At 45.4% G+C, this 19,317-nt stretch overlaps 1 protein-coding gene across 7 annotated transcripts in view; it reads right to left on the reverse strand.

Moving 5' to 3' along the window:
- The window catches only part of Kansl3 (KAT8 regulatory NSL complex subunit 3), a 41,743-nt gene that overhangs the window by 22,167 nt on the left and 259 nt on the right, over nt 1-19,317 (reverse strand). For 3 of the 7 annotated variants that reach the window (XM_004633165.2, XM_023717403.1, XM_023717402.1), the window contains exons 2-5: nt 18,009-18,273; nt 14,025-14,195; nt 2,228-2,318; nt 1,931-2,116 (exon numbers count right to left, since the gene is read on the reverse strand). In XM_004633165.2, the coding sequence (XP_004633222.1) occupies nt 1,931-2,116; nt 2,228-2,318; nt 14,025-14,195; nt 18,009-18,223 (663 nt within the window). In that variant the 5' untranslated portion in view covers nt 18,224-18,273. Of the gene's footprint in view, nt 1-1,930; nt 2,117-2,227; nt 2,319-14,024; nt 14,196-18,008; nt 18,274-19,317 lie in introns of those variants that run through there. The other 4 variants (XM_023717404.1, XM_023717407.1, XM_023717405.1 and 1 more) reach the window with 4 other exon arrangements.

Raw genomic sequence — 19,317 nt, forward strand, 5'->3', positions numbered from 1 at the left:
AAAAAAAAAAAAAAAAAGGCCAAATAAACCTAGAATCACTCATATCCTTTTGGAAAAACCGAACAATCTGCTGCGATTCTAACCAGTCATGGTGTTGGAGTAACCATGTAGAAAGCACAGCCCCGTGTGGACAGCACCCTAGGCCCGCTCAATGGCACCTGGTGGAACATGTGTCCTTTCTACTGACCCGCACTGTGGCCTGGCGCATGGCCATGCAGTCACCATCTGTGGAGTCCCCAAAAGTGCTTGTCATGTTCCAAATAGCTGATGCTACCTCCTTCATAGGTGACGCAGCCAGTCAGTAATTTACACGATAAAGCAGTGCTGTTATTACAAACAGGGTGAATCACATCCAAATCATGCTGGCCATGGCAAGGGAGGCAGAGCCGCCTGAGAGCTAAGGATACCAGTGCATGTCCCACACCCCACCAGAAGTCACCGCCACCCCCCAGGACAGGTGCACCAAGGCTGTGCCATTAGTGCATGGTCAGTAAAAGGGAGGACAGCTGCACAGATGCTCACAACACCGCTAGGCCACCGCCACTGCTCCTGCCAAGGGCCTGCCTATCCCCACACCCACTCGCCTGCCTGTGCTTACACCCACCTACCACTCACTCCCAGACCAGGGTCCCTGCTGTGGGGAACTCTGGTCACTCTTCTCACCAGTCTCAGTCTCCACTAGAAAACGAGCTCCAGCAGAACAGGATCAGTTGTTTTATTCACGGCCTTGGGCCTAATGCATCATTAGTACAAAATAAATTAGCTGAATAAAAGATGAAAGGTCAAACTCCCTACTACATACATCATTAGCGTACCTAGTCCTAAGTAAATTCTAGCACTACAGCAGACTTATTTATTTTTTTGTGGTACCGGGGATTGAACTCAGGATCTTGCACTTGCCAGGCAAGCACTTATTCTACTGAGCTATCTCCCCAGCCCAAGCAGACTTCTTTATCTTTCTAGCAAATGTATCATCCTGCAGCTTAACAAGTTAAGAAATACTCTGAAAGTCTAGGGGATACAGCTGGAGAAAGGTGACTTATAGCAGCCAGATGGGCCAGCATCCTGCAAAAGACAGACTGGACTGTGGGAAGACACACTGGGCATTAGCATTCTAGCAGGCCCTAAGTTCAATCCCTAACATCAAAAAGCAAAACAAAGAAAAAGAGAATTAGGGTCTAGGATATAGCTCAGTGGCATAAGCGCCTGCCTGACAAGTACAAGGTTCCAAGTTTGATCCCTGCACCTAGAAGCACCACATAAACATCCTTAACATCTCTACAGGCTGACTGCACTGCATTTTGGGCCAACCACTCTACTTTGATCCATGCTCTCCATCCTTCCAGGAATTGTAGATGGTGTTGTGACCAGGCAACTCCTTTGGAGATGACAAAACCCAAGCACTTGAGTTTATGCCACAGCAGGACAGCAGGGCTGAGCAGGGCCAGGCAATCATCCACCTCCAGAACCTCCTCTCTGCCACAGAGGACAGGCCAATGTGGTCACCAACTGCACAATAAGCCGGCATCACCAAGAAAACTAGTTTAACCCTGTGCACTGCTGTCTCAGTCAGCAAGCAGGGATGCATGACGACACCTGTACCAAGTACCGCTAAGCTACTGTCGCTCCCTAAGGCCCCACAGCACCTCTTGGCCCTCTAGCTGTACTCCCTCTGGTCAGCCCTTTTCTCCTCCATGACATTTTAAGTCCACAAGAACTCAAACCATGAACAGCAAGGCTGTAGAGGGTAAATGTGTATTCTGGTATTCAGGCCTCACACCTCAAGCTGCCTGACAGGGTTGGAGACACTGACACTAGGTGCAAACAAAATCCTGCTGTCTCCCCTGTTCACTCTGGCCCTGCCCTATTAGCTGACCAGGTGCCCATATCCTGAGCCCGCAGGACAGGCTGCCGCCACGCACAGCCTTACCTTCCCTTTCAGTGTCTGCAGAGCATCCAGGTAGGCAGCCAGCATGGGCAGACTCAGGGTCTCCACGAGGGTAGTGTGCAGCCACTGGGTCAGCTTGGTGTCCCAGCTCACACTCGCCAATGCCTGCCGTACCCTCCTCGCACACTTGTCCACAGCAACACGGCGCAGCACTGGCTCGTTACAAGCCTGCAAGGAGCAAAGGGAAGGAACAAAAAAGTTCCCCGTGGGGGCACAAAATCAGTCGGCCACTGAGGCTGGACTTGGCAGAGCCCACACGGGCAGAGTCTGGTGTCTTACCCCTTCATTGGCCAAGCGGGCAAGCCGGTCAGACTGCAGGGCTTTGAGGATCTTGTTGAATAGCTTGTTCTGGGCCATTGTCCAGCCAGTCCTATAATGGAAACTCTGAGGAATTAAGGTCAAACCCTGGGGACACGCCCCATGTATGTCCACCATATAAAGAAGACTTGGCCATGTGTTTGGTTTCCGTAATGAAAGAGTAAAATGAAAGCCCACTTAGTCTAAGACCACTGACCTCAAACATAAGACTCAGGACCCTGAGCCCCATCCTGCCAATGAATCACTGCAGCACACGCTTGCATTAGGCATATATGCTACAAGTCAGGACCCACTGTGCACAAGTCGTTCAGTACCCGCACAGCTAATCATTTATGTAGAGACTAACATAATCCTATTAGTATATGAAGCAACTGCACAGACATATTTGAATTTCTGAAGTTTTATATTTCATATAAAGGGGGCATGAATTATAGGCATTTTAACACATTAAAACCTCTAAGGTAGGTGTCCTGTTTAAAGTAGAGCCACAACAAAAATATAGCAGAAATATAACCAATGAAATAGCTATTGTCCTGTGCCCCAATATTCCATCTACCTACAAACTGCCCTCCCTTTCAGTTTTCTAATTTTTTTTCTTTGTCACAGCAAATTTCTATGTTCCGTGCCAGCTAATATGTCCAACATATGACAGCAGCATACACATCTACCTACCCTACAGACCAACAGCTTTGCGGTCTTCACCCACTCAGCTTTGATCCCACAATCTGAGCTCTCAACTGTCCATACTCATGGTCGTTGCACGCAGCCCAGCAGCACAGGTCTTATTAACGTTCCCCTCGCCCCACTTCCAGCATTCCTAATAACTCTTAACACTCTAACTTGGATATAATCTTCCTAAAGATACAAAGGCAATAAAAAACATTCAAATTAATACTGATTTACAAACTCTGTCACTGGGAAAAAAAAAAAAAAAAAAAGCTGGTGATGAAATTATTATTGGAGCTGGGGAGATAGTCAGTGGTCTAAGTGCCTGCCTGGCAAGTGCAAGGACCTGGGTTCAACCCCTGGTACCACATGCTGTGCTTGGCCCAGAACCCCAGGCGCCTGTGCTGGCCACTGAAACCCAGCGTGATGGCACACACCTGTAATAGCTGCACTGGGGAAGCTGAGGCAGGAGGACTACTATGAATCTGAGCTGTGTAATAAGACCCTGTACCAGGTAAGTAAACAAAAGATTTCAAAACCAAATTATTATTGTTGTTGTTGTTGTTATTATTATTATTATTATTATGTATTAGGGACTGAACTCAGGACCTTGTACTTGCCAGACCTGCACTTATGCTGCTGAGCTATAAGTGCAGGCCTGGCCCCCAAAATTATTTTTTAAAATACAAATAGGTGATAGAGATAGATCAAGGTAGCATTTCATGTCAGAGATAAAGTTGCAAAGCAGGACTGAGACAACCACCACACCACTCTTTACACCAAAATAAATTTCAGATGGAATAAACACCTAAATCCTGAAACAAAGACCCCCAAAGTTGTAGGAAAAAAAAGTGGTACCTACCTACCTAATGTACCTATCTATCTTTGAATAAGGTGACCCCAGTCATAGAGGACACAGAGAGATAATTTAACTACATCAACATTCCAAACCTCTGTAAAAAGAAAGTATCATAAAGTAGAAACACAATGGGAAAATGACTGCACTGCATTAAGACAGAAAGACAGTCTAGAAAGCTAGTAAGTAAGGCAGAATACTCAAAGGGCTAAGCACACAGAAAGGCAGATCATAGGCAGATCAAACTGGGGTCCTTGCACTTGCCAGCCACTTCCAAATTAAACTAATGCAAATTAAAATAATAAAACAGTACTTTCATGTATCAGGTAAAGATTCAGCTTAATAGTAATGTGCTTTGAATGTCTAAGTTAACAGAGCCTTCAGTATTCTGTTGATGGCAATAAAAATCAGACTTCTGGAGTGTCATCTGAGATAAGCACAGGATGCTGGTCCAACCCTTGCCAGCCATGTCACCTGCTCTCAGCCCTTCTCCAACCCGCATGACAGGACAGGCAGCGTGGGCCACACTTTCTCAGAGCTGATCAGCTGAGCGCCCCTCTGTCCCTCTGCTCCCCTCCCCCCCACTCTGAACGGGGCCCTTTGTACTCATTCCCCAGCTCAAATCACACCCCCACCCTTTTCTCCAACTCCACCCCCTACTGTGGCTTCTTCCTGGACCTGACAAGCTGCAAAGCCCCATTACCAACACAGCACCACCTCTACTGCATGCCTCATTCCTTTATGTTGTGTCTCTCTCCTAGGAATGAAAGGCCACGAGGCTGAGACTTTCATCAGGTTTAAGTGCTTCTTCCCCAGCACATAGAGTAGGCCCTCGCAAGTGGCAAGGTAAACATCTACTGAACACCGTACATACTACATCCTAACCAGTTCTGTAAACCTTTCACACCTCATACTCTGCTAAGCAGAGAAGAACACAGAAACATGGCCGTTTTGTTGTGGTACAGGGAGGAAATTCAGGACCTTGTATATTTTAGGCAAGTGCTCTACTACTGATGATACATCTCTAGCCCTTTTTATTTTTCAGAGAGAGTTCTTGCTAAGTTGCTCAGGCTGGCCTTTACCTTGTCATCCTTCTGCCTCAGCCTAAGTATCTGGGGTTATAAGTGTGCACTACCCAATATGATTTACGCTTGGAGATCACCATACCAAGGTGGTCAAATTTCAGGGACGCTCCTTGAAAGATGTCCTCAGTCAGTTTCATGTCCTTCACAGCAGCAGCCCAGCATCCTTCCCTCACAGCCCACTCCACAACAGACCAAGGTTGCAGGAACACAGGCCACAGCTCAATGTGCATGGAAAGGGGAACAAATCATCTTCTGCACCTTATTCTTTAAACTACCCCAGTACCTCTGGAGCAAGCAGATCTCCACTAGAGAGAAGAAAACAATAGCTGAAGTTCTTTTTTTTTTTTAATTTTATTTATTTATTTATTTGTGTGTGTGTGTGTGTGTGTGTGTGTGTGTGTGTGGCCAGCTCAGCCCACCAGGGCTGGCATGTGGTGCTGGGGGATTGAACCGTGGTCCCTGTGCTTTGCTAAGCTTGTTCTAAGTAGGTGCTTTAGACCACTGAGCCATCTCACCAGCCCTAGTTTTCCTTTTTTCTTTTTCTTTTTGAGACAGGGTCTCACTATGCAGTTCAGGCTGGCCTTGATCTCACAGCCATCCTCCTGCCTCCGCCTCCTGAGTGCTAGGATTACAGGCCTGTACCACTACACCCAGTGATTCTAGTTTTCTAACTTACCACTGAGCCCTACCGCAGAATCCCATGGTCTACAAAATGGACACAGACTAGATGACACCTAAGATCTTTAAAAATTTAGGTTAGCTATGATCATTGATATCACAGCACCTCTAATCTACAATCAGAAAGAAAGCCTAGTGATTCTTCAGAAGTACTTTTTATTTAGCACCAAAGCTTTCTTTCTGTAACTAAATCTCTTCTTCACCTGCAAAGCTACTCACCTTCTCTTCCTTCCCCTTCCCTCTCCTCCCTTATCATCATGTCCCTTCCCTTGCCTTTAACAGTTCTGGGACTAAATATACAGGCTTTGTCCTGAACTACTTTCCCAGTTCTTTCTTAATTTTTACTTTTAGACAGGATCTCCCTAAATCAGTAAGTTGCCCAGCTGGGCTTGAACTTGTATTCCTCCTGCCTTGGCCTCTAAGAGCACTAAGATTATAGTCAATCTTCACCGCGTTCACTAAGGCTGCTTGCTCTCTTTTACAAGCTTGGGGCTCCTAGAAGCAGTCTTAGGTTTCCAGGGATTATCCTTTCTCTTTCCCCTGGTTCTGCTGGCTCAATTCATGTTACTCATCAGATTCCAGTCTATTTTGGTTGTGGTTCATAGTCCAAGATTCTGGGCTTGGAAGAGGGGCGGTGATAGCTCCAACTCTGTTGGCAATCAGTTCTCCAAGACCAGAAAGCTTGTTGTGACAGCAGCCCTGACCCACTGCTTCACAGTCCTTCCCACACAGACACGCGCACACACACACCACCACCATCTCTTCTGCCTGGTGTTTCTGAGGTGGACGTAAGAATCGGGAAGAGGCTGAAAGAACAGAAGCCGAGCACAGAGTATAAAAAGCTCTCTGGACAGCAATGCATATCATCTGTGCATTACTTTTTTTTAATGTATTTTGTGCAGGGTCGCATTATGCAGCTTAGACTTGCAGTGATCCTCCTGTTTTCAGCCTCCCTAGCGCTAGGATTACAGGTGGGCATCACCATGCTCGGTCTTGCGGCTGGCTCAGCGCACGGAGCGGAGCCAGAGCGGCATGTATTGCTGGGGATGGAAGCTGGTCCCTGCACTTGCCTAAGCAGGCTGAGCTACCTTGCTGGCCCTAATTCTTATTTGTTTTTAATGGCTGGCTAGGTTCTAGTCCACTTTGGGGTATTCAGGTTACGTTCCTTTTATTGTTACTTATTTTGTTTGGTCTTTTGGGTCTTGCTATGTGCCCAGGTTGGTCTTGAATTCCTGGGGTTAACCCAGGCACACGCCACCATGGCCAGCTTTACTGCTATTCATGTACTTCTTCTATCAATCACAGTGACTGCCCCTCCCCCACCATTCACGCTTCACACCCACACCCTCCACCTTTATGTGCTGAGGCCACACCTCTGCACAGTAAATGTCATGAAATGGAAATGAAAGAGCGAAAGCTATCTGTGTTTAAATTTCTAAATTTCAACTTCTGGGAAAATAATGTTAAAGAACTTGTGGTATTATGAAAGTGGAATTGCAGCACAGTATTACTCCAGTAATAATGCTGGCTTATAACCACCCAGGGTGAGCAATGAATACCATTTCTGTATGGTCAACAATCCCCGGAACTTTCTTGAAACCTATGAATCATATCATACACGGTAGAATAGAAAACAAGGCATAAATGATTTATGAAGGAACAACAACATTTCCAAAATTATCCCTGTCTTTATTACATAATAGGAAGTTGTTCCTATTGTTTTTCTTAAGCTATATTTATCTGAAACCCAAAATGATGACAGCAAGAAAAATGATGTAAAAAAGGGAGGGTTTTAAAAGCTATTTTAAGGGGCCGGGGAGAAGGCTCCGTAGAATAAGTGCTTCCCTGGCAAGTGCAAGAGCCTGAGTTCAACCCCCGGTTCCACCAAAAAAAAAGCTATTTTAAAATTACCACCATACAGGACTGGGGAAATAGCTCAGGAGTCTAAGCGCCTGCCTGGTAAGCTCAAGGACCCGGGTTCAATCCCTAGTACTGCATGCTGTGCTGGCCCTAGAACCACAGGCTTGCCATGAAACTGAGCATGGTGGTGCACGCCTGTAATCCCAGTGCTGGGGAGATTGAGACAGGGGGATCACTACAAGTCTGAGCTGTGTAGTGAGACCCTGTACCAAATAAATAAGTAAAAACCTTTTTACAAAATTACCACCATATACTAACAACAGGTGAAATTACATTTAAAACCATAAAGTTTAGAGTCTTAAGATCCCAGAAAAAGTTCTTGGGATTGTCACTGGATATATAACAAAGTGATCCCAAGAACTGAAATGCGTTCTCTATATTTGGTTAGCTTCGTGGGAGGCTGGAAAATTAAGTGGGCAGAAAAAAATGATCTAACCCAAGATTAAGATAAAGAGCATGCAAAAGATATAATTAGGGAAAAATTTAAAAACAGGAGACAGAATCTTAAACACAAGTCTAAACAGTCAACGCACTGATGGGAACTGGGTGCACCAACTCCCCTCACCCCATCTATTCCATTTTCAGGGGTGCAAAAATACCTTTTCTTCATTTCTGACATGAGATCAGATAATCTTTTGGTTTCCACGGTCTGACTGAACCCAATGATATACTGACCTCTGACTCATCCTATTCAAAGTACCCAGCACAGTACACTGGTCCTAGAAAAACACGGTTATCAGTATTTCCCTGATATTGTTTCAGGAGAGTAATTCAACATTAAAATGTCTAAAAGATAGTATTTTTTAAGCTGAAGGCCCAACAGGGAGAGACAAAGAACATCAGAGAAAACAGACTGTCATACTACTAAGAAAGGAACGAAAGAACACAAAAGAAAATGGGGCAGGAAAGGAGAGAAAATAACTCAAATTATCTTGAGCACAGAATTTCAAATATCCAGCCTCAGATTTCTATGTAGATATATACAATACAGAGAAGTATAATCAGAGAGAGTTCAAGAAAAGCAGAATGGGGCTTTCTGAAAGTCAGAAGTTCCAATTTCTAAGATAAGACAGTCTACTCACAACACTAGCTTTCACTGAAATGCCAGAAAGGCCTCACAACTGGGGGGGCAAATGCGGAGAGGTATCATGTGTAGGCAGGATTTGATTACATATCTTTCAAAAGCAGTGCATTTAATGAAATTTGCCACTGAACAAATACAGTACCTGGAGAAAAAGAAGGGCTAAGGGGAAGCTGGCCCAGTATCTCAGGACATTACTATGCCAGCAAATATGAATCATTTTCCAAGGTCCTTCGAGTCACATGACTGGCACACAGACACAAGAATATGATCCAGACCTAGTCAGCTCAAACAATTTTCTTTTTTGACATGGAGTCTTGCTATGTTGCCCAAGCTGGTCTCGAACTCCTGGGGTCCAGCAATCAATCCTCCTACCACTGGGCTTCTAAGAACTAGAACTAAAGGTTTGCATGGCCACGTCAGCTCATCAATGATCCTGTATAAGAAACTAGAAAGGAAACACATGAGGGCTTGTGGACCATGGAGTCTCTGCTACAACTGTTTAAGTCTCTGGCTGTAGCGCAAAAGCAGTCTAGGGAAATATCTAGCAAGTGCTATTATGGACACCAAAATTTGAATTTGGCTGGGGACAATACCTTATACTTGTAATTCCAGTACTCAGGTGGCTGAGGCAGAAAGATTTTGATTTTGAGTCAGCCTAGGATATACAGAGGCTGTCTCGAAACAAAACAACATTAAATTTCTTAAATTTCAAGATTAAATGCTATTGTCCTTTTTTTTCAACCATTTAAAAGCATAAAACCCACTCATGGTTCACGGGCCATACAAGACAAGCAATGGGGACTAGGGATTTAGCTCAAGTGGTGTAGCACCTGCCTGGAAAGTATGAGGTCCTGAGTGATTCCTGGAACCCACCCACCCTCCCAAAGAAAGCCTGCAAGCAATGAGCCAGACTGGGTGCTTGAAAACCACTGATCTAGATAATACATGAAGCAAAAAAACCTTTTAAAAGATTTAAATCACTTCACAAAACAGAAGCTACTACTAGGAAAAGCCAGAGTCAGATAGGAGCAGTATCATTTTCTATACAGTAAACACGATTACCTGAAGACAGTTTCCACCAAAAATTCTACATGAAAAAAGAGTCCTAATGAAAAAATTAAGCTTCTGACTCCACAGATAAAAAACAATCACTGCAATCTCTGGAAACAAAAATCTGGAGTTCCAGCACACTGGCCATAGTTCCTGGAGTTCTCCATGTGGGAAGCTGTAATTTTACATGACTTTATACAGGAAAAAAAGCAGCAGCAATTTCACAATCAAGTGAAGGCAGAGAACAGCAACCAGATGATTATAATCAGAGAGGAGGGCACTGCAAACTGCACAGGCCACAGGCTCGGGCAGAGTCAGAAAATGGTGAGCTCTGAAGCTGAAGCTAATGAGGACCGCGAAGCAATGGAGTTAGGGTGTGTGACAGTGAAGTGCCGTCTCTGAGCCTGCTGCTGCTGAGAGAAGAGCACCTCCAAAAGCTCATCAGACACTAAAAACAAATCATCTAAAATAACAGTTTACTGCAGAATAAGCGAATCCTAACAATCTGTGGTAACATCTTAACAGAAGGCTGGAGGTCCGTGGAGGCAGTGTAAAGATGAACAGGAGCTAAGAGTCTGTAGTGCTCCTCTGCAGGTGGGACAGCGCTTGCCTGGAGCTGGGCGGGCCACAGGCACCGCGCTACACTTCTTGACTTTACAGAGAACCACACACTTGGCCAGGTGGCCCCACCGTACTGTGCTCTGTAGCTGTCCCTCTCCTTGGAAAGGGACTGCTGTTCCTCTGCATTAAGCATGTAAGCCCTCTCTAAGGGCTTAAAACCTTGTAAATTATCGCATGGGTGAACTGACAAAAAATGCCCTGGAGTTCTGCCACCCACTGTAAAATTGTAGGCAGGCAGGCAGGAAGGAAGAGGCAACCCCACAGAGGGACACAGCCACCAAAGCCTCCTCTTGTCCAACTACCAGAAAACTGGCCTTCCTCCTTTCTACTGTCCTCACTATAGAGGGTACAGCACTCAAGAACACAGGGCCTCGCGTCAGACAGCTTGGTTTGAACAAACTCTTTCTCCATGGCTTCCTAACAAGGCTTCTTTAGGCCCTGGCCTATTTCTTCATCATGTAAAGCAGAGATAGAGGATGGCTGTATCTCCAAGGACCACTGCAGGATTAAACAAGGGAATGCTGGTGAAGTTCTAGATCACTCCTTTGTTTTTTTTTTTTTTTTTTTTTTTTTTTATAATTTTGTGTTCTCTTTTTCTTTTTCTTTTATTTATTTATGTATTTTAGGGAAGGGTCTACAAGGTGTTCAGGGTCTCACTACTAGATGGGACTCGTAGTGATCCGCCTGTTACAGCCTCCCAAGAGCTGGAATTACAGGCACAAGCCACCACGCCCACTCTCAATTGCTGTCTCAGTGCCCCCCACTCTCAATTGCTGTCTCAGTGTCCCACAGCAGGCCTGGGGATCAAACGCCTGGCCCCTGCTCCTGCTCGCAGGCGCTTTAATCCACTGAGCTATTTGGCCGGCCCTCTAAATTCTCTTTAGATAACAAAAAATAAATAAAAGTGATGTTAATAAACAAAGAAAGAAAAAAGGGAATGTATGTGAAGCTGTGGGTACAATGGCTGGTCCCTGGAAAACAAAGAGCAGCATCTCCTTTTTTGTTTCATTATTTTTAAATTTTTTTTTAGCGGAACCGGGGATTGAACTCAGGCCCTTGCGCTTGCCAGGGAAGTTCTTATTCCACTGAGCCATCTCCCCAGCCCTCTCCTTTGTTACTATCACTGTTGTATTCTGTATTACTGACTCTAGTAGCTGGGATAACTTTGTGCTAACTTGCCCTCTGGCAACATTCTAGGAGGTGGCTGCTACAGCCACTTGCCCCCTGCTGGGCGCTCCAGCGGGCACCTCAGGGTCCTATACTAACGCTGACTCAGGACCCCAACCAGCTGCCCACGTTCTTCACCCACAGTACAGTCGCTCCTCCCACAGTCGCTGCTCTGCCCACACCGGCACCCCTGCTCCATTATCCCAACTTCCATCAGCTCATCAACCATGGCCACAGCCTCAAAATTTCCTACACTTCTTGCTAGCTCTCTCCTACATTACTATAAGAGTTCTCCATCAGTATGGCAAGTCTGCTACCTACTATAATTCCTAGTGCAAAGAATAATAACTACTTTACCCACATACAAAACACATGAAGGTGGAGAGCTGTGGGAAAAATGAAAATTGAAACCCACAATGAGATGCTGCTTTATGCCCAGAAGAATGGTGATAATAACAATAAAAACAGGTATTGGCAAGAAGATGGAAAAATTATAATTCTCATATCCCACTGGCAAGAAGATGAAGCAGTACGGCCACTTTGGAAAGCAGTCTGGCAGTGTCTCAAAAATTAAATGGAGTCTGGTGTAGTGGCACACACCTGTAATCCCAGCATTCAGGAGGCTGAGACAGGAGGACTGCCACATGTTTGAGGTCCAATTGGACTACATCGTGAACTCAATGACAGTCTGAACCACATGGCAAGACCCTGTCTCAAAAAACAAACAAAAAAGAGCTGGGTATAGTGACACACACTTTTAATCGAACTCAGGAGGATGAAGCAGGTGGGCTGTCATGGGTTCCTGGCAAATCTGGGCTACACAGTGAGTTTAAGGCCAGCATGATACACAAGAAGACCCTTTCTTTAAAAAAAAAAAAAAAGCAAAGCAGGGCCGGCCAGATAGCCCACTGGATTAAAACGCCTGCTTAAGCAGATGCAGGGCTGGGGGTTCAATCCCTGGCCTGCCATGCCAGCCCCACCCCCACGGCGCACTGACGTGGCATTGAGACTGGGCATGGTGGTGCACATCTGTAATCCCAGCGCTTGGGAGGCTGAAATCACAAGGATCCCTACGAGTCCGATCTGTGTAGTGAGACCCTGTAGACCCCGTACTAATTAAAAAAAAAAAAAAAAGAAAAGAAAAGTTAAATATAGTCTTACCACATGGTCCTGCAATTCTACTCTTAAAAATTCCATTTCACACAACCAAGAAAAGTGAAAACACAGACTCCCCAATAAACATATATGAGGGGCTGGCGATGTAGCTCCGGAGTAAAACGCTTGCCTGACACACTCAAAGTGCCCTGGGTTCAATCTCTGGTACTACAAAAAACAGAAACAACTTTTGCACAAATGTTCCTAGTAGAATTATTCACAATAGCCCCAGTGGAAATAACCTAAGTGTCATCAATTGATCAGTATACAAATAAAATGCAGGATATCTATTCAATGAAATGCCATCTGACAATAAAAGGGAGTAAGTACTGGAAATATTACAGCAGGCACAAACCTTGAAAACATCCTGCTATGTGACAGAAATCAGACACAAAGGCCACTCTGCATGATTCTACACAAAATGTCCTGTAAAGGCAAATCTGTAGAGGCAGAAAGTACACTGGTGGTTCCCAGACTGGAAGGGTTGGGAAAGAATGCGAAGTGTTTGTTAGTAGGCAGAGGGTTTCTCTATGGGGTGATAAAAATGTTCATTCAACTACATATGGTGATGGGTGTTCAAATATGAGTATACAACTATGAGTATAACTCTGGTTATACTCACTGTAGAGGTGAATTATGTGGTATGCAAATACCTCCGCCAGGATGTTATGAAGTAAGCGAAACCAATGTTCATGACATGAACACAGAAAAATGACCTAGGGGGCAGTGCCGAGTCCCTTGGGGGCAGGAGGAGGCATGGGAACAACACCATCCTGACATCTTAGGAAAATCAAAATTAAGAGTACCTTCAAAACAAAAGACTGCAAATCTAGTTGTTAAAGCCAGTCAAAAATTTGTTAGCTTTTCACGTAACTCCAGAACATTTTGATTTTCCGTAGACACAGGCCATGAAGCTGCAGATGCGTATTTAATGTTTTCTGCAGTCTGGCTAGCTCTTATACTGTATCACAAGCTAAAGAATTAGTCATAACTATCAAATTGAAATCATTTATTCCACAAACCTTTTTTTTTTTTTTTAAGAGATGGGGCCTCTACAATGCCCAGAATGGCCATGAACTGGCCTTGGGCTCTTTTATTCTGGTACTGGGGATCAAACTCAGGACCTCGTGCGTGCCAAGCAGGCAATTAAGCTGCTGAGCTATCTCCCCAGTCCTATTCTTGGGCTCTTGCAATCCTCCTGCCCCTCCTTCCCTAGTAGGTGAGACCACTGGTGCTCGCCTCTACACCTGGTCTCTGCTTACATGCCCGGTGTACGCCCAGCTTCTTAGACTCATGAAGCTGAGATGGCTGACACAGCAGTCCTGTTCTCAAGGAGCTCAAAGCTAGAGTAAGCTGAGAATTACAATGTGGAACAGAAGACATTCTGACATATATGGCTACAAATGAAATAAGCGCCTGATAAATGTGTTTCAATGAAGATGATGACAGAAGGTAATGTACTAAGGAGCAGCCTACCTGCTGACGTGCTCTTCCCAGTCCTCAGGTGGGGGTGGGGCATCAGCATCCGTCCTGGCAAAGATGACATGCCGCTCACACTCATTCATCACACTGCGAGCCTTCTGATTGTCATAGAGTGGCACAGGAGTCGATGTGACTGTCTCCACGTCTATTGGGACATCTGATTCACTAGAAGGAAATGGAAAAGACCACATGTGTCACACATGACAAGTATTTAATGATGATCTGCCAAAATATGCCTCTTTAATATAGTCAGCTTATTAATAGATAAGCACATTACATTCACAAGAAAATTTTAGTCCAAAGTAATCTTTATCACTCATGTCTACCTTTATCCTGTGACATATGGTAGAGGAACACAAAGATATTTTAAAATGAGTCTATATAAAAAAATGCACACACAAAAAAGAAAAAATAACAGTTATTTAAAAAAACACACACAGGGCCGGGGAGATAGCTCAGTAGAATAAGCACTTGCCTGGCAAGCGCAAGGGCCTGAGTTCAATCCCTGGTTCTGCAAAATAAATAAATAAACACACAGATTCCATTAACATATGGTTGATTGCCAAAATACACTGCCACAGAAAGAAGCTAAAAGTCATATATGACAACTAAAATAAATGTAAATTAATAAAATCAAATAGAATTTAACTTAACTTCTTAATTTTAATTTAACTTCTTCTGTTATACTACCCACATTTCATGGGCATAACTGACATATGGCTGCAGGTACCGGACTGGAGGTCATAGGATTAGAACATTGCTATTACTGCAGAGTGTTCTCCCAGACAGCACTGGTCTAGTTTTACATTATTCAAGTAAGTTTCCCTTTCTTTAGCAAGTCATCTGGTGGTATGCTTATAAAAGCCTGTGCCTGCCCAACGCACATCAGCTGGAATAGACGCCTGCATTGTCTAACTTACCTTGCGCGGAGCCTACAACAGAAACAAACGTAAGTGGATCTCTGCATGATTGTTCACACTCTAAAATGATGTTCAGGAAGCCCTAGTGCATCAGTGTGCTTCCTCCACCTCACAGCACAGCGTACTGAACCCACCTGGCCATCTGAATACTATGTCAAACAAACTGGCCTACTGGCCATTTAGTAAACATCATGTTTTTTTTTTTTTTTTAAATTTTATTTATTTATTTATTTGTGTGTGTGTGTGTGTGTGTGGCCAGCTCAGCCCACCAGGGAGGGGGGGCTGGCTGGCATGTGGTGCTGGGGGATTGAACTGCGGTCCCTGTGCTTTGCTAAGCTTGTTCTAAGTAGGTGCTTTAGACCACTGAGCCATCTCACCAGCCCCAATAATGGTTTTTTTTTTTTAAATTATTTATTTATTTATTTTGTGTGTGTGTGGCCAGCTCAGCCCACCAGGGGGCGGGCCTAGCCAGCATGTGGTGCTGGGGGATCGAACTGCGGTCCCTGTGCTTTGCTTGGTTTAGCTTGTTCCAAGTAGGTGCTTTAGACCACCGAGCCACCTCACCAGCCCTGTTTTTTTTTTTTTTAATTTTTTAATTTTATTTATTTTATTTTATTTTTTTTTTTTGTGGAACCAGGGATTGAACTCAGGCCCTTGCACTTGCCAGGGAAGCGCTTATTCTACTGAGCCATCTTCCCAGCTAAACATCATGTTAATTGTTTTCTCCTTGAGCCATGGTCTTATTTTGTAGTACAGGCTGGCCTTGAACTATGTAGCCCAGGCTGGCCTCAAACTCCAAGTCATCGACCTGCCTCAGTCTCCCAAATGCTGGGATTACATGCATGTGCTACCATGCCTAGGACATCTCATTAATTTCTGACCTTGATGATTGTACTGCATCCATTCTCAGCAACTGAAAGAATTACATCATTACGAAATGAAGTGAAATAAATATGTAGCTGGGTTTGGCAGTGGGTAACAAGCTGATTATCTTTTCTGAGTCAGATGCTGGGCTAGCACTTGGACTCAAAACAGCCAAAACAGTCGTCTTGATTTCACCAACCCAAACTATCCTCCACAATCTTTCCCAACTCTGGTACCACCCAGCTGCTCAAGCCAAAGACGTGAGCCACCCTAATTTTGCCTTCCCCTGAAGCCTGGCTTCTCCTCTGGTCGCCCCCAGGCGGCCCTGGAAGCTGGGCCTATGGAACGCCCCGAGGCTACCCACTTTCTCTCTGTGTGCTATTACCACCCTCTCTGGGCCATCAGGATTTCTGGATCACCTCAGGCTTCTGCAAATGGCCTAAATGATCTTCTGAATGCCACCCCGTACTGTTATCTACTTTATAAAATAAAAAATGAACTTTCCAAAAATATAAATTGGATCTCTACCTTAAAATCCTTCAATGAGTTCTAGCCACTTTTAGAATCAAATTTGTAGGTGAGGGAGCCTCGGTCAGCCTCTCCCTTCCCCCTACTCGCACCCCTAATGCTCGACAGCGACCAAAGAGTCCCTCTGATATGCCAAATTCCCCGCTCAGGGCCTGAATATGAAGAAAGTCTCACGCAAGAAAACAATGTTCTCAGCACCAAGACAACTAAGTCTACCAAAACCTCACTTTAAGAAAATGTCAGGAGATAAGGACACAGGAGCTTCAATGTCAACAAGAATCTTCACATAGCACAGAGGAAAAATAATTCATATTTTACTGAAAGAAGCTTTTAGTTGGTTATACCTCAGGCCAGAGACATCACGATGATAACAGATTATTCTCTAAAGTCACAGACCCTGTACTTTATACAACCAAAAAAGCCAACAAAATATTAACATCACTGAGAAATGAAGCATAAACTACTATACCACATGTGTTTACAACAATCATGGCCTAGCTCATTAAAACTCAATGGGGGGATCTGAAGCAAAGTACAAACTAAACAACTATCCCCCCTCACAAACTTTAAAACCTGTACTTGAGGAAAACTTAAACATTACGTCAGATTAAAAACAAAACAATTCTCCCACAGCTTAAAATTAAGGGCATGGCGTGGTGGTACACTTCTGTGATCCTAGCACATGGGAGGCTGAGGCAAGAAAGTCATAAACTAGACTACAGAGGGAGGATCTGTCTCAAAAAACAGTCAGGGATGCAGCTCTGCAGCACAGCGCCCGCCTGGCAAGCACAAAGTCTGGAGCTAGATTCCCAGTACCAAAAAACAAACAAAATCCTGAAATACAAGAAAAAACCCAAGCTCTAAAGAATTGCAAGCCAGTTTTATTTTATTTTATGTAACTGTATCACCTCTCAGGTAGTCAATTCATAAGGCAGCAAACTTCTTTCCTCTGTTAACAGGCCTACTGAAAATACTAGTTAGACCCAAGAAAGACCCAGATTAACCCCTGGCTTGGGAATTTGCTCCTTAACCTTTGGGTATGATGCCAGGAAAGCAAAAATGCATTACTATCAAAGAGCTGTCACTGACAATGTCTTGTGAAGCGGAACACCACACTGAAGTGGTGAAGGGTCCAATCCTGTGCAACAGTACTTTCAAGTCAACTTTTTAGTCTTTCATCAATATCCTCTTTGTTATCGAAGTGGAAGAGGCTGATTTCCTCTGTATGTTTTGCTTTTCTGCCCATTTGTGGGCAGATGTCCATATTTATTTATTTATTTAGTACAGGGTTTCCCTAGGCAGCCCAGACTTGTAGTGATCCTCCTGTATCGGGATTACAGGCCTGGGCCACAGTGCCCGGCTTTGGAGGACTACCCAGGGTTCTAGGCACACCCAGGGTTCCAGGGCCAGCATGGCATGCGGTACCAGGGACTGAACCCAGGTCCCTGCGCTTGCCAGGCAGGCGCTTAGACCGCTGAGCTATCTCCCCAGCCAGATGTCCACATTTAGTCCTGATATTCTTGCACCACTTCCTAGACACACCTGAATGAAACATTAAAACTAGCTCCCTAGCTAAAATCCCCAAGAAAATTTCCCCTTGTCCCCACAGTCTATCACTGTCCAGCTCTGATAGTGGTCACCCTTCAGGAAAGAAGCCCAGACTCACATGGTATTCTCCTGCTGCCGCCGGGGAGTAACAAAGAGCATGCGGGTGGGGCGGGCGCTACTGGCATCTGGGTGGGCACTCCATGGCTTGGCATAGCTATGATCCAGGAAAACCAGGTCCAGCTCCCGTTCGTGCACTGACAGCTGGAAGAGCAGGGAGGTGCCCATGCGTCGAGCCGAAGTCTGGAAGTCCCTCTCCCCACCCCGGTGGGCCATGTCAATGAAGGGGCAGCAGGTCAGACCATGGGGATCTGCAGGCTAATCACCTGCATTGAAAAGGTTGAGTCAATTCAAATATTCTCCATCTCCCCCAACCTGGACTAAAATACTTACCTTTTCTTTTTCCTTGCTATGTAGTTCAGGCTGGCTTTGAACTCATGGCAATCCTCCTGCCTCAGTCTCCCCAGTGCAGAGACTGCATGTGTGTACTACCATGCCCCAATAGAAGACTGACTCTGTGACCCAATATCATTCACACTGAGGTTCTAATATACAGCAGCGCTGGCCCAGGCAGGCAGGCTTTGAGATACCACACCACCACCACACAGGCGATGCTGCTTTGAAAATTCCTCTTCATGCCATCTCTGCAAAATGTGCTACCTAGTATTGTGACAGGTCTAGCTGGCCTTGAACTCACTGTGTAGTCAGTTCTAACCTCGAACTCAATGTGCTCATCCTGCCTCAACCTGACAAGTGCTAGGATTACAAGCTTGAGCCACCATGCTGGGCCACAGGCGTCTCCTCAAAGCTGGGTCAGACCTTGACCTACTGCCCTTCCAGCTGCCTAATCTTGCCCTATTTTTCCATGGAGTCCACAGCTGGTGAAGATTTCACCTGGACAGACCCCAAATCTGGAGGCAGGACCATTAACCTCAGCAGGGTGGGTTTGAGCAAACCATAGAAATCACAACTAGGAATCCTTCGGGCACTCGGGGTCTCCTCTGCATTGTCTAAGGCGAATGTGAGCGGAGTGGGGCCCGCCCTGGGCACCCCGTAAGAGCGAGACAAGGCAGGCTGCAAGACGCTAGTCACGCCGAGGGCTCCCGCTCCTCCTCTCCGTGTTAGGGTCAGAAATTGTGCACCTACTTCACGATACTCTGAAGTTTTGAAAACATAAAAATCAGAGCTCCTCCCACGAGGCCTGCGCCAGGGTGACACCCCAGGAGTCCCTTCTCCCTCGCCCGGGGGCGACCCCGCGGCGCCCGCCCTCGACCTCAGGACGGCCCCGCGGAGGCCGGGCTCCGGCTCGCCCTTCCCCGCCCCGGGGCTCTCGGCCGCGGCCCAGGTCGCCCGGAGTTCGCGGCGAGGAG

Source organism: Octodon degus, unplaced genomic scaffold (genome assembly GCF_000260255.1).
Source record: "Octodon degus isolate 3935 unplaced genomic scaffold, OctDeg1.0 scaffold00052, whole genome shotgun sequence".
Lineage (NCBI taxonomy): Eukaryota > Metazoa > Chordata > Mammalia > Rodentia > Octodontidae > Octodon > Octodon degus.